Source organism: Scyliorhinus canicula, chromosome 27 (assembly GCF_902713615.1).
Source record: "Scyliorhinus canicula chromosome 27, sScyCan1.1, whole genome shotgun sequence".
Taxonomy (NCBI): domain Eukaryota; kingdom Metazoa; phylum Chordata; class Chondrichthyes; order Carcharhiniformes; family Scyliorhinidae; genus Scyliorhinus; species Scyliorhinus canicula.
The window spans coordinates 13,830,220-13,846,241 of record NC_052172.1 but is presented as its reverse complement, the minus strand read 5'-3'; the positions used below and the strand labels follow the sequence as shown (position 1 = coordinate 13,846,241).

Genomic DNA, 16,022 nt, shown 5'->3' with positions numbered 1-16,022 from the left:
TAGTATACAGTGAAAAGTATTGTTTCTTGCATGCTGTACAAACAATGCATACCGTACATAGGGAAGGAAGGAGGGACTGCAGAATATAATGTTACAGTTATAGCAAGGTGCAGAGAAAAGATCAACTTAATACGGGGTAGGTCCATTCAAAAGTCTGATGGCAGCAGGGAAGAAGCTGTTCTTGAGCCAGTTGGTACGTGACCTCAAAGTTTGGTATCTTTTTCCTGACGGAAGAAGGTGGAAGAGAGTATGTCCGGGGTGCGTGGGGTCCTTAATTATGGTGGTTGCCTTTCTGAGGCAGCGGGAATTATAGATAGAGTCAATGGATGGGAGGCTGGTTTGCATGATGGACTGGGCTATATTCATGACCTTTTGTAGTTTCCTGCGGTCTTGGGCAGAGCAGGCTCCATACCAAGCTGTGATACAACCAGAAAGAATGCTTTCTATGGTGAGTCTGTGGAAGTTGGTGAGGGTCGTAGCTGACATGCCCTCACAAATATATAATCATAGAATCATACAGCAGTCCATCATACCTGTACAGGTCTTTGAAAGAACTAGCCAGCTAGCTCCATCTCACCTACCCCTGCTCCATAGTCCTGCAATTCTACCCCAGGTATTAATCCAATTTCCTTTGGAAAGGTATTACATTTGCTTCCACTGCCCTTTCAGGCAGCGAGGTCATCCGAACTCACTTTGTGAAAAAACTGTCTCACTCGTGCCTCTGGTTCTCTCGCTAACTCCCTTTCATCAACATGCTCAGGTTACCTCTGCCAATGGAAACGGTTTATTTCTCCTTATTCTATTAAACCCACTTGTGATGCTGTAAGAGGTCTTGTGATTTAGTCGGGACTGGCCCTGCCCCTGAACTGGAAGCTCTGGGTTCAACTCCAACCCAAGCTTATTGGTTAAGGAAGGAGCGCATATGATGCGGTCCCTCAGGTTGATAATCAGCCTTTATTGGTCCTTCCAACAGCTGCCCCATTCCCCCTAAAAACAGGGAGGAAAAAAAAGTGTGCTTGAAAATACAAATGCAAGATTGGTGTTTCAGGGTCACTCCCTCAGGAGTTGGAGAGTTTGTTATCTGAAGGCTTAAATGCTGTAGGCTGGGAGGATTGGACTTGAACAGGGTGTCATGGTAGCACAGTGTAGGGTGTCATGGTAGCACAGTGGTTAGCACCGTTGCTTCACAGCGCAGGGTCCCAGGTTCGATTCCCAGCTTGGTCTGTGTGGAGTCTGCACGGGTTTCCTCCGGGTGCTCCGGTTTCTTCCCACAAGTCCCGAAAGGTGAACTGGACATTCTGAATTCTCCCTCTGTGTACCCGAACAGGCGCCGGAATGTGGCGACTAGGGGATTTTCATAGTAACTTCATTGCAGTGTTAATGTAAGCCTACTTGTGACAATAAAAAATATGAAGGCTTAAATGCTGTTGGCTTTGAGAACTGTACTTGAATAGGTTTTTCATCCATGCTTGAACTCCGCTCTCTGCCCACAGTCTGTATACGTTCAGCCATGCAGGGCCAGTCAATGTTTCTTTAAAACGGGATAGGGCGGGGAAGTGGGTCTTGGTAGGGTTCTCTTTCAGAGGGTCGGTGCAGGCTCAATGGGCCAAATGGCCTACTTCTGCGCTGTAGGGATTCTGTGGATTCATTTCTGGGCTCTCCGTTTTTGTACTTCACGTCCCTAGTACTGCAGTTAAGATGCCACCACTGACTGTATTTAGTACAACTATGTGAAGGGGCACCGCATCACAAATTAGAAGTGGCTAATTTGTACAGTATTGCCTTCATGTGCCGAACCTGTACATACTGTATGAAAAACAATTCAAAAACCTTGGCTCTGACCAAAACGTACAGCAATTATTCAAAACTACACAACAGCTCTAGCTACCCACCCCCTCAACATGCGAACAGATCTAGAAGGCTGCCTAAAGTGGCTTGCTTCACGAGCAGGATTGTAAGTCGGTAGGCAAACAAACGGGAAGTAATAATGCAATTAGGAAAGTTGTTCCCTTCAAGAGGCGTAAATTATTGACAGGCTGCTTATTCAGAGGGATGCGTTGCATTTCGATGCTGGATAACCTCATAGAATGCATATAGTGCAGGAGGAGGCCATTCAGCCCTTCTAGTCTGCACCAAACCTCTGAAAGAGCACCCCACCAAGACCCACTTTCTCAACCTATCCCTGTAACCCCACCTGACATGCGTTTCCTTCGCCCCTTAACCCTAACTAACCTTTGGACACCAAGGGGAAATTTAGCATGGCCAATCCACTTAACATGCTCATCTTTGGACTGCAGGAGGAAACCACAGCACCCGGAGGAAACCCACAGAGACAAGGGGAGAACATGCAAACTCCACACAGACAGTGACCCAAGCCGGGAATCGAACATGGGTCAATTGTTTACATTTACCACAATAGAGAAAACGCCCCCACTTGTTTTTTCCTGAGGTTTAAAAAAAATAATTCCAATTAAGGGGCAATTTAGCATGGCCAATTCACCTACCCTGCACTCTTTTGGGTTGTGGGGGTGAGACCAGTGCAGACAAGGGGAGAATGTGCAAACTCCACACAGACGGTGACCTGGGGCTGGGATCGAACCCGGGTCCTCCGCGCTGTGAGGCAGCAGTGCTAACCACCGTGCCGCCCTCCTGCTCCTACTTGCGAAAGGATCGAGACCGAGTCGGCAGGTGCTTAAAGTAATTGCAAAAGAAGCAAGAAAAATCTTTCTCACACAGCAAGCGGGGGAAGGCCTGGAATGCAGTGCCTTTGCGTGTGTTGTGGAGACAGGTCCCATCGAAACATTGAAGAGGAATCAGACTGCCATTCGAAAAGGAAAAGTCTGCAGAGTTACGGAAGGAGGGCACAAATTAACTGCCCACGCGGAGAGCTGGTGCAGACACAATGAGCTGAACAGCCTCCTTATGTGCTGTAACACTTTTGTGATTCAGTAATGCCACTTGCCTGCACCACCGCTCTCTTCCCCTTGCCGCCACCAACTACTACTTCATTCGTGCCTCAGGAAGCAATCCAAACTGTACCCATCGACACCCAACCCTCCAGCACATCAAATGCAAAATTCCTGCTTTAAACTACTCCAACCTGCTGCCTTCAAAACCTTCCTTGAAGCCCAATCATTCACACACCAGCCTTAGTGCCCAGTTCCTTGGCTTGGTACCCACTTTCTCCCCGTTCGTGGTTCCAGAGCATTAGTCTGGACCTCCCGATTACCATTACACCACCATCTCGCCACGATCTGATTTTTGAATGGAATTTGTGCTGCTGATACTGGTGGAAAATGTCAGCCAAATAGCGGTGAAGTATTTTCCTCCAGAATGGTTATGCATCCAATAGCAGGGCTTGTAGCTTCTCAATAAGTCAAACCGCAACTTTCTGTACCCGGAACTCTAACTGGCTTGGAGGGAATCACCATTAAAATCAGAAGCTGCGCCACCAACAGTGCTGTCTCCATGTTACTATTCAACCCAGATTCATTTTACAGGGCAAATCCCTCGAAATATAGAGGGTGATGTGGAAACTCAACACTCCTGAGCTCCAGGGCACTTTGGCAAAGCTAGCTTTCTGCTTGCGCAGAGCTGATAACTACTGTTTAAACTTGTAAAAAAAAAACAATTTAAAAAAAAATTTAGAGTAACCAATTATTTTTTTTCCAATCCACCTATTCTGCACATCTTTGGGTTGTGGGGGTGAAACCCATGCAGACACAGGGAGAATGTGCAAACGCCACACGGGCAATGACCCGGGTCCGGATTAAACCCAGGTGCTAACCACTGTGCCGCCGTGCCACCCAACTACTGTTACAACCCGCTTGTAACGGGCATAGAAAGGGCCGTGAGAAATCTAAGGGGCAGCGATTATTCACTTACACTGGTCGAGAGGAGGTGGCACTGCCCCCATTGCCCATGCTGTGTGATCGTCGACGATATGAACGGTGAGGTTTGGGTGCCAGTGGGAAATGATCTCGACAGGCCCATAGTCTTCAGCTCGCTGCAACAAAAATAAAATGAACACGTGCAGATAACATTAGACGGCTTTGAATATTGAAAATAAAAACACAAAGTGCTGCAAGAACTTTGACAACGTCTGTGGAGAGAAAGTCAGCGTTCAGCCTCCAATGTGTCTCTTCTTTGGAACCAGAGTTTAACCCAGGACATTCTTTTTGTTTCAGGTCCGGCATCGGCTGTGTTTTGCTTGTATATTATTCGCCCTGTTCAAGAAAGAGCATTAAATATATACAAAACCTTTCAAAGTACCTTAATTATTTCAGGGTCAGCCTCCGTTTGTCCAGTCAGAAGATTTTTTGTCTTCTGAAACTTCCGTCTCTTGTATTTGTTCAACACTATTGCGAAAAGATAGAGACAGTTAACGAAGGAATAACTTCAGCACTGCTGCCTCCCGGCGCTGAGGACCCAGGTTCAATTCCGGCCTCGGGTCACTGTCTGTGCGGAGTCTGCACGTTCTCCCCGTGCCTGCGTGGGTTTCCTCCAGGTGCTCCGGTTTCCTCCCACAGTCCAAAGATGTGCAGCTCAACTAGGGTTACAGGGATCGGGTGGTGAAGGTGGCCTAGGTCCCTCTTTTGGAGGGTCAGTGCAGACTCGATTGGTTAATGGCCTCCTTCTGCACAGTAGGGATTCTGTCATTTACTTGGTCTAACGTCAGTTTCTCTGGATTATGGGTCAGCCATAGGTCAGTAACGTTGAATAATGGAGGGTTACGGCATTAGATGCGGGCATTTCACTCAGCATACAATTGCTACAGTGAAGGAGGCGATTTGGCTCATCTAGTCTGCACCAACCCTCCAAAAGGAGCATGCCACCTCGGCCCACTCCCCTTAACCCTGATCACGGCCGATCCACTCAATCTGTACATCTTTAAACTGAGGGAGAAAACAGAGCACCTGGAGGAAACCCACGTAGACACGGGAAGAATGTGCAAACTCTATAGACAGTTGCCCAAGACAGGAATCGAACCCGGGTCCCTGGCGCTGTGAGGAGTAGTGCTAACCACTGCACCACTGGGGTGAACTGGCTGATAAAATGTAATCAGGTTTAATCTCACTTTCCAGCTCTTGGCCTGGTCAGTTGCAGCGCTTTTTAGTTCATATCCAGATTTAAAAGTAACGGGGATTTCTGCCTTTCTCACTCTCCCACCCAGTGAGTTTCAGGCCCCATCACGCTCTGGATAAAAATGTTTCTCAGTTGCTCGCTCATACTTCTGCCAAATCTACGCTCCCTGGTTAGTGACCTTTCTGCCAAGGGAAACAGGCCTATCTGCTGCACTGGAGTGCTGAACTTGGTGCATTTGAGTGCTACAGTGAGAGTTTGATGACTGAGGGAGTACAAGGGTTCGTTTTTATCTAAAGTCTAGTATTTCTTTTATTTAGTTAATTAACTTAAAAGTTGCTGTTTGGTTTAGAAGAAGGTGAATTTTGAATCAGCTTCAAACAAGGTTCTACTTGTAGGTACTTGCAGCTGGAGCTTGTTAATTAGTTAATTGGATTAGGCCAGTTTTCAGAAGCTAGATTCACAGTATAAAAAGGATCCAACTACAGTGCAAACTGGAGTGCTGAACTTGGTGCATTTGAGTGCTACAGTGAGGAGTTTGGTGACTGAGGGAGTGCTGAACCTGGTGCATTTGAGAGCTACAGAGAGAGTTTGGTGACTGAGGGAGTGCTGAACTTGGTGCATTTGAGTGCTACAGTGAGAGTTTGGTGACTGAGGGAGTGCTGAACCTGGTGCATTTGAGAGCTACAGTGAGAGTTTGGTGACTGAGGGAGTGCTGAACTTGGTGCATTTGAGTGCTACAGTGAGTTTGGTGACTGAGGGAGTGCTGAACTTGGTGCATTTGAGTGCTATAGTGAGAGTTTGGTGACTGAGGGAGTGCTGAACTTGGTGCATTTGAGTGCTACAGTGAGGAGTTTGGTGACTGAGGGAGTGCTGAACCTGGTGCATTTGAGAGCTACAGTGAGAGTTTGGTGACTGAGGGAGTGCTGAACTTGGTGCATTTGAGTGCTATAGTGAGAGTTTGGTGACTGAGGGAGTTAGGTGAGGAGGGAGCAAGGTGCTCCTTTCATTTCATTTCCACAAAGAGCGAGTAGGGAGCCAGGAGTTTACAGAGTGCAGCTGACTGGAAGCAGAGGCGGAGGGCAGAGGTCCAGTTGGTCTGCAGGGCAGCTATATTCTGTAAAGTAAGAGGGAATGGAGGCTAGGGCAGTTGCATGCTCCTCCTGTAGGTTGTGGGTGGTGAGGGATACCACCGGTGTCCCTGCTGACTATACCTGCAGGATGTGCACCCAACTCCAGCTCCTCAGAGACCGTGTTAGGGAACTGGAGCTGGATGAACTTCGGATCATCCGGGAGGCAGAGGGTGTTATCGAGAAGAGTTACAGGGAGGTAGCCATACCCAAGGTACTGGACAAGAGTAGCTGGGTTACAGTCAGGGGAAAGAAAACTAACAGGCAGACAGTGCAGGGATCCCTCGTGGCCGTTCCCCTTCAAAACAAGTATACCATTTTGGATGCTGTTGGGGGAGATGACCTACCGGGGGAAGGCCCTAGCGGCCAGGTCTCTGGCACTGTCTCGCTCTGGGGCTCAGAAGGGAAGGGGGAGAATAGAAAAGCAATAGTAATAGGAGATTCAATGGTTAGGGGAATAGATAGGAGATTCTGTGGTCGCGAGCGAGACTCCCGGAAGGTACGTTGCCTCCCGGATGCCAGGGATGTTTCGGATCGTGTCTTCAGGATCCTAAAGGAGGAGGGTAAGCAGCCAAAAGTCGTGGTGCACATTGGTACCAACGACGTAGGTAGGAAAAGGGGTGTGGATGTAATAAACAAGTTTAGGGAGTTAGGCTGGAAGTTAAAGGCCAGGACAGACAGAGTCATCATCTCTGGTTTGTTGCCGGTGCCACGTGATAGCGAGGCTAGGAATAGGGAGAGACTGCAGTTGAACACGTGGCTGCAGGAATGGTGTAGGAGGGAGGGCTTCAGGTATTTGGATAATTGGAGCGCATTCTGGGGAAGGTGGGACCTGTACAAGCAGGACGGGTTGCATCTGAACCAGAGGGGCACCAATATCCTGGGAGGCAGGTTTTCTAGTAGTCTTCGGGAGGGTTTAAACTAATTTGGCAGGGGAATGGGAACCGGATTTGTAGTCCAGCAACTAAGGAAGCCGATATTCAGGAAGCCAAAGCGTGTAGAGACGTAGTGGGGAAGGTAACACTGACAAAGGAGAGTACTTGCAGGCAAGGAGATAGGTTGAAGTGTGTATATTGCAACGCAAGGAGCATTAGGAATAAGGTGGGTGAACTCAAGGCATGGATCGGTACTTGGGACTACGATGTGGGCCATCACAGAAACTTGGATAGAAGAGGGGCAGAAATGGTTGTTGGAGGTCCCTGGTTATAGATGTTTCAACAAGATTAGGGAGGATGGTAAAAGAGGTGGGGGGTGGCATTGTTAAGTAGAGATAGTATAACAGCTGCAGAAAGGCAGTTCGAGGAGGATCTGCCTACTGAGGTGGTATGGGTTGAAGTCAGAAATAGGAAAGGAGCAGTCACCTTGTTGGGAGTTTTCTATAGGCCCCCCAATAGCAGCAGAGATGTGGAGGAACAGATTGGGAAACAGATTTTGGAAAGGTGCAGAAGTCACAGGGTAGTAGTCATGGGTGACTTCAACTTCCCAAACATTGAGTGGAAACTCTTTAGATCAAATAGTTTGGATGGGGTGGTGTTTGTGCAGTGTGTCCAGGAAGCTTTTCTAACACAGTATGTAGATTGTCCGACCAGAGGGGAGGCCATATTGGATTTGGTACTTGGTAATGAACCAGGGCAGGTGATGGATTTGTTAGTGGGGGAGCATTTTGGAGGTAGTGACCACAATTCTGTGACTTTCACTTTGGCAATGGAGAGGGATAGGTGCGTGCAACAGGGCAAGGTTTAAAATTGGGGGAAGGGTAAATACGATGCTGTCAGACAAGAATTGAAGTGCATAAATTGGGAACATAGGCTGTCAGGGAAGGACACAAGGTGAAATGTGGAACTTGTTCAAGGAACAGGTACTGCATGTCTTTGATATATATGTCCCTGTCAGGCAGGGAAGAGATGGTCGAGTGAGGGAACCATGGTTGACAAGAGAGGTTGAATGTCTTGTTAAGAGGAAGAAGGACACTTATGTAAGGCTGAGGAAACAAGGTTCAGACAGGGCGCTGGAGGGAGGGATACGATAGCCAGGAGGGAACTGAAGAAAGGGATTAGGAGAGCCAAGAGAAGGCATGAAAAATCTTTGGCGGATAGGATCAAGGAAAACCCCAAGGCCTTTTACACATATGTGAGAAATATGAGAATGAGTAGAGCGAGGGTAGGTCCGATCAAGGACAGTAGCGGAGATTGTGTATTGAGTCTGAAGAGATAGGAGAGGTCTTGAACGAGTACTTTTCTTCAGTATTTACAAACGAGAGGGGCCATATTGTTGGAGAGGACAGTGTGAAACAGACTGGTAAGCTCGAGGAGATACTTGTTAGGAAGGAAGATGTGTTGGGCGTTTTGAAAAACTTGAGGATAGACAAGTCCCCCGGGCCTGACGGGATATATCCAAGGATTCTATGGGAAGCAAGAAATGAAATTGCAGAGCCGTTGACAATGATCTTTTCGTCCTCGCTGTCAACAGGGGTGGTACCAGAGGATTGGAGAGTGGCGAATGTCGTGCCCCTGTTCAAAAAAGGGAATAGGGATAACCCTGGGAATTACAGGCCAGTTAGTCTTACTTCGGCGGTAGGCAAAGTAATGGAAACGGTACTGAGGGATAAGATTTCTGAGCATCTGGAAAGACACTGCTTGATTAGGGATAGTCAGCACGGATTTGTGAGGGGTAGGTCTTGCCTTACAAGTCTTATTCACGTCTTTGAGGAGGTGACCAAGCATGTGGATGAAGGTAAAGCAGTGGATGTAGTGTACATGGATTTTAGTAAGGCATTTGATAAGGTTCCCCATGGTAGGCTTATGCAGAAAGTAAGGAGGCATGGGATAGTGGGAAATTTGGCCAGTTGGATAACGAATTGGCTAACCGATAGAAGTCAGAGAGTGGTGGTGGATGGCAAATATTAAGCCTGGAGCACAGTTACCAGTGGCGTACCGCAGGGATCAGTTCTGGGTCCTCTGCTGTTTGTGATTTTCATTAATGACTTGAATGAGGGAGTTGAAGGGTGGGTCAGTAAATTTGCAGATGATACGAAGATTGGTGGAGTAGTGGATAGTGAGGAGGCTGTTGTCGGCTGCAAAGAGACATAGATAGGATGCAGAGCTGGGCTGAGAAGTGGCAGATGGAGTTTAACCCTGACAAGTGTGAGGTTGTCCATTTTGGAAGGACAAATATGAATGTGGAATACAGGGTTAACGGTAGGGTTCTTGGCAACGTAGAGGAGCAGAGAGATCTTGGGGTCTATGTTCATAGATCTTTGAAAGTTGCAACTCAAGTGGATAGAGCTGTGAAGAAGGCCTATGGTGGACTGGGTAAATAATGTTGCCAGTGGACCCAAAGAAAGGGAATTCATTGAATGTTTACAGGATGGCTTTTTGGAACAGCTTGTGATGGAGCCCACGAGGGAACAGGCTATTCTGGACTTAGTGTTATGTAATGAGCCAGAATTGATAAAAGACCTTAAAGTAAGGGAACACTTAGGAAGCAGTGATCATAATATGGTAGAATTCAGTCTGCAATTTGAAAGAAAGAAGGTAGAATCAGATGTAAAGGTTTTACAGTTAAATAAAGGTAATTACAGGCGCATGAGGGAGGAACTGACGAAAACGACTGGAAGCAGAGCCTAGTGGGAAAGACAGTAGAACAGCAATGGCAGGAGTTTCTGGGAGTAATTGAGGACACAGTGCAGAGGTTCATCCCAAAGAAAAGAAAGGTTATCAGAGGGAGGATTAGGCAGCCATGGCTGACAAAGGAAGTCAGGGAATGCATCAAGGCAAAAGAGAGAGCCTATAATGTGGCAAAGAGTAGTGGGAAGTCAGAAGATTGGGAAGGCTACAAAAACAAACAGAGGATAACAAAGAGAGAAATAAGGAAGGAGAGGATCAAATATGAAGGTAGGCTAGCCAGTAACATTAGGAATGATAGTAAAAGTTTCTTTAAATACATTAAAAACAAACGGGAGGCAAAAGTAGACATTGGGCCGCTCCAAAATGACGCTGGTAATCTAGTGATGGGAGACAAGGAAATAGCTGAGGAACTTAATAAGTACTTTGCGTCAGTCTTCACAGTAGAAGACATGAGTAATATCCCAACAATTCAGGAAAGTCAGGGGGCAGAGTTGAATATGGTTGCCATCACAAAGGAGAAGGTGCTAGAGAAACTAAAAGGTCTGAAAATTGATAAATCTCAAGGAGATAGCTGAAGAAATAGTGGAGGCGTTAGTTATGATCTTTCAAAAGTCACTGGAATCAGGGAAAGTCCCAGAGGATTGGAAAATCGCTGTTGTAACCCCCCTGTTCAAGAAGGGAACAAGAAAAAAGATGGAAAATTATAGGCCAATTAGCCTAACCTCGGTTGTTGGCAAAATTCTAGAATCCATCGTTAAGGATGAGATTTCTAAATTCTTGGAAGTGCAGGGTCGGATTAGGACAAGTCAGCATGGATTTAGTAAGGGGAGGTCGTGCCTGACAAACCTGTTAGAGTTCTTTGAAGAGATAACAAATAGGTTAGACCAAGGAGAGCCAATGGATGTTATCTATCTTGACTTCCAAAAGGCCTTTGACAAGGTGCCTCACGGGAGACTGCTGAGTAAAATAAGGGCCCATGGTATTCGAGGCAAGGTACTAACATAGATTGACGATTGGCTGTCAGACAGAAGGCAGAGAGTTGGGATAAAAGGTTCTTTTTCGGAATGGCAACCGGTGACAAGTGGTGTCCCGCAGGGTTCAGTGTTGGGGCCACAGCTGTTCTCTTTATATATTAACGATCTAGATGACGGGACTGGGGGCATTCTGGCCAAGTTTGCCGATGATACAAAGATAGGTGGAGGGGCAGGTAATATTGAGGAGGTGGGGAGGCTGCAGAAAGATTTAGACAGTTTAGGAGAATGGTCCAAGAAGTGGCTGATGAAATTCAACGTGGGCAAGTGCGAGGTCTTGCACTTTGGAAAAAAGAATAGAGGCATGGACTATTTTCTAAACGGTGACAAAATTCATAATGCTAAAGTGCAAAGGGACTTGGGAGTCCTACTCTTCAGCCAGAGAGTGGTAGGTCTGTGGAATTCATTGCCACAGAGGGCGGTGGAGGCCGGGACATTGAGTGTCTTTAAGACAGAAATTGATAAATTCTTGATTTCTCGAGGAATTAAGGGCTATGGGGAGAGAGCGGGTAAATGGAGTTGAAATCAACCATGATTGAATGGTGGAGTGGACTCGATGGGCCGAATGGCCTTACTTCCACTCCTATGTCTTATGGTCTTATGGTGTACTAGCGTTCATTAGCAGAGGGATTGAATTTAAGAGCAGTGAGGTGATGATGCAGCTGTACAAAACCTTGGTAAGGCCACATTTGGAGTAGTGTGTGCAGTTCTGGTCACCTCATTTTAGGAAGGATGTGGAAGCTTTGGAAAAGGTGCAAAGGAGATTTACCAGGATATTGCCTGGAATGGAGAGTAGGTCTTACGAGGAAAGGTTGAGGGTGCTAGGCCTTTTCTCATTAGAACGGAGAAGGATGAGGGGCGACTTGATAGAGGTTTATAAGATGATCAGGGGAATAGATAGAGTAGAGAGTCAGAGACTTTTTCCCCGGGTGGAACAAACCATGACAAGGGGACATAAATTTAAGGTAAATGGTGGAAGATATAGGGGGGGGGGGGGATGTCAGAGGTAGGTTCTTTACCCAGAGAGTAGTGGGGCATGGAATGCACTGCCTGTGGAAGTAGTTGAGTCGGAAACACTAGGGACCTTCAAGCGGCTATTGGATAGGTACATGGATTATGGTAGAATAATGCAGTGTAGATTAATTTGTTCTTAAGGGCAGCACGGTAGCATTGTGGATAGCACAATTGCTTCACAGCTCCAGGGTCCCAGGTTCGATTTCGGCTTAGGTCACTGTCTGTGTGGAGTCTGCACATCCTCCCCGTGTATGCGTGGGTTTCCTCCAGGTGCTCCGGTTTCCTCCCACAGTCCAAAGATGTGCAGGTTGGGTGATTGGCCATGATAAGTTGCCCTTAGTGTCCAAAATTCTATGATCTATGATTAACCTAGGACAAAAGTTCGGCACAACATCGTGGGCCGAAGGGTTACTAAAGCAGTTGAAACACTTGTCAAGAGGAAGGAGGAGGCTTATGTGAAGATGAGACGTGATGGTTCAGTTGGGTCGCTTGAGAGTTACAAGTTAGCTAGGAAGGCTCTAAAGAGAGAGCTAAGAAGAGCCAAGCGAGGACATGAGAAGTCTTTGGCAGGTAGGATCAAGGATAACCCTAAAACTGTCTATAGGTATGTCAGGAATAAAAGAATGACTAAGGTAAGAGTAGGGCCAGTCAAGGACAGTAGTGGGAAGTTGTGCGTAGAGTCCGAGGATATAGGAGAGGTGCTAAATGAGTATTTTTCGTCAGTATTCACACAGGAAAAAGACAAAGTTGTCGAGGAGAATACTGAGATACAGGCTACTGGACTAGAAGGGCTTGAGGTTCATAAGGAGGAGGTGTTAGCGATTCTGGAAAGTGTGAAAATAGATAAGTCCCCTGGGCCGGATGGGATTTATCCTAGGATTCTCTGGGAAGCTAGGGAGGAGATTGCTGAGCCTTTGGCTTTGATCTTTAAGTCATCTTTGTCTACAGGAATAGTGGCAGAGGACTGGAGGATAGCAAATGTTGTCCCCTTGTACAAGAAGGGGAGTAGAGATAACCCCGGTAACTATAGATCAGTGAGCCTTACTTCTGTTGTGGGAAAAGTCTTGGAAAGGTTTATAAGAGATAGGATGCATAATCATCTGGAAAGGAATAATTTGATTAGAGATAGTCAAAATGGTTTTGTGAAGGGTAGGTCGTGCCTCACAAACCTCATTAAGTTCTTCGAGAAGGTGACCAAACAGGTGGATGAGGGTAAAGCAGTTGATGTGGTGTATATGGATTTCAGTAAAGCGTTTGATAAGGTTCCCCACAGTAGGCTATTGCAGAAAATACAGAGGCATGGGATTCAGGGTGATTTAGCAGTTTGGATCAGAAATTGGCTAGCTGATAGAAGACAAAGAGTGGTGGTTGATGGGAAATGCTCTGACTGGTGTCCAGTTACTAGTGGTGTACCACAAGGATCTGTTTTGGGGCCGTTGCTGTTTGTCATTTTCATAAATGACCTGAAGGAGGGCGTAGAAGGATGGGTGAGTAAATTTGCAGATGACACTAAAGTCGGTGGAGTTGTGGACAGTGCAGAAGGATGTTACAAGTTACAGAGGGACATAAGCTGCAGAGCTGGGCTGACAGGTGGCAAATGGAGTTTAATGCAGAAAAGTGTGAGGTGATTCATTTTGGAAGGAATAACAGGAAGGCAGAGTACTGGGCTAATGGTAAGATTCTTGGTAGTATGGACGAGCAGAGAGATCTCGGTGTCCATGTCCATAGATCCCTGAAAGTTGCCACCCAGGTCGAGAGGGTTGTTAAGAAGGCGTACGGTGTGTTAGCTTTTATTGGTAGAGGAATTGAGTTTCGGAGCCATGAGGTCATGCTGCAGTTGTACAAAACTCTGGTGCGGCCGCATTTGGAGTATTGCGTAGAGTTCTGGTCGCCACATTATAGGAAGGATGTGGAAGCATTGGAAAGGGTACAGGGTAGATTTACAAGAATGTTGCCTGGTATGGAGGGAAGATCATATGAGGAAAGGCTGAAGGACTTGAGGCTGTTTTCGTTAGAGAGAAGGTTAAGAGGGGACTTAATTGAGGCATACAAGATGATCAGAGGATTAGATAGGGTGGACATTGAGAGCCTTTTTCCTCGGATGGTGATGTCCGGCACGAGGGAACATAGCTTTAAATTGAGGGGAGATAGATATAGGACAGGTGTCAGAGGTAGGTTCTTTACGCAGAGAGTAGTACGGGCGTGGAATGCCCTGCCTGCAACAGTAGTGGACTCGCCAACACTAAACGCATTCAAATGGTCATTGGATAGGCATATGGACGATAAGGGAATAGTGTAGAGGGACTTTAGAAGGGTTTCACAGGACAGTGCAACATCGTGGGCCGAAGGGCCTGTACTGCGCTGTAATGTTCTATGTTCTATCTCTGCCTCCTTCAATTTTATGTACCTCAACTGAATCTCCCTCTGCCACTTTTGCTTCCGAGAAAGACAATCCGTGCCTATCGAATCTTTCCTCCTCTTTGAAATTCTCCAGTCCCAGCAACATACTCTTCAATTTCTCTGTACTCGCTCGTGTAATTCTGTGATGTGGTGATCAGAGCTACAGGCAACATTCTGGCAACAGCCTAATGAGTGTTTTATACGCAGTTAGAGCTTAATAATCATTGAAGCTGCACTCGAACAACACTTGACACCATCCACGACAGAGCAGCCCACTTGATTGGCACCACATCCACTCCTTCCACCACCAACGCACAGTGGCAGCCGTGTGTACCATCTACAAGATGACAGCACCTTCCAACCCCATGACCGCTACCATCTAGGCAGCAGATCCATGGGAACACCACCACCAGCAAATTCCTTTCCACGCCACACACCATCCTGACTTGGACCGTTCCTGTACGGTCACTGGGTTAACTACTGGAACTCTCTCCTTAACAGTGCTGTAGGTGTAGCTGCACCACACGGACTCACGAAGGCAGCTCCTCACCACCACCTTCTCCAGGGCAACTAGGGATCAACAATAAATGGTGGCCCAGCCAGGGAAGCCACGTCCCGTGGATGAATAAGAGAAAAGCTTACTTCTTGTTGTCGACACAGAGGCCAGGCGCCTGTACTGGGTTTTCCTCATTGGATCTGGATGAAACCCGCTCTTGGTGAAATATATGTGAATGTACATGGAACCATTGGATTTCATATTCTGTAATAAAGAGAGCAAATGTTACTCTCGCATTTACCAGCTCTAAATGTAGTGGGGAACAGATAAATCCTGTGGGTCAGCTAACATCGATGCCTAATTAACACCGGCGACGGCTGCGAATAGTACCAGAACGTACTTTTTTTTTAAATAAATGTTTTTATTCTCCATTTTCATATTTTCCCTCAGAATTTACATCCCCCCCAACAAGCAGTAAACGGTAACAAATACAAAGTCAATATCCTTAACACCAACAACAATCCCATCCTACCACCACCCAACCAACGGCCCACCTGTCAATATACGCACCAAATAAGGCAAACCCTCCCACGGTGGAAAAAAAAACAAAGGAGAAAAAGAAAAAGGAGTCCGGAATCGCCCATGGTCACCATTAATCTATAGAGTAGTTCCCCCCCCCCCCCCCCCCCCCGACACTCAATGCCATCCAACCTCCGAAAGAGTACCGTTAATGACACCCAGGAGTTGTAAACCCGCCCCCCCCCCAACTCCTCCCCTCCACTTCCTCTTGTAAAACTCCTCCCCCCAACCTCTGTTCCTTCCCCCCCAACTAGACTCATCGGACCCTGTTCTGCCAGGCCCCGATGGCCGCAGCCCCTCCCCTCACCTCACCCCCGTTCACTGGCCGGTTTAAACCGGTCAGCGTGGAGGCCCCCGCTCAGGTCTCTTTCCACCTTGCCCGGCCCCAGGAAAACCCAGAAGTCCCCTTTAGCACACAAACCCCGCGTACACACCCACACCCCAAAGAACCCTCATTGCGATTGTATCACGACTCCCATTTCTTCCCTTGTCCAAATATACACAACGTTGGCTCCTGTAGCCTATACACCAGCACGCAGTGAAACAAAAAAGAAAAAATACAGTCATGAGGCGACATCAGTACATGACCATTTCTCAATTCTGCCACAGTCCTTCTGCCTTCGCAAACTCCTCCGCTGCTTCCGCCTTCCCAAAATAAAAGTAC

At 47.1% G+C, this 16,022-nt stretch overlaps 1 protein-coding gene across 1 annotated transcript in view; it reads right to left on the bottom strand.

Annotated features, from left to right (window-relative positions):
* clptm1 (CLPTM1 regulator of GABA type A receptor forward trafficking) overlaps nucleotides 1-16,022 on the bottom strand; it is a 63,415-nt gene that overhangs the window by 25,818 nt on the left and 21,575 nt on the right. The window contains exons 5-7 of the mRNA XM_038785973.1: nucleotides 14,926-15,043; nucleotides 4,273-4,358; nucleotides 3,886-4,006 (exon numbers count right to left, since the gene is read on the bottom strand). Coding sequence (XP_038641901.1) covers nucleotides 3,886-4,006; nucleotides 4,273-4,358; nucleotides 14,926-15,043 — 325 coding nt within the window. The remainder of the gene's footprint in view (nucleotides 1-3,885; nucleotides 4,007-4,272; nucleotides 4,359-14,925; nucleotides 15,044-16,022) is intronic.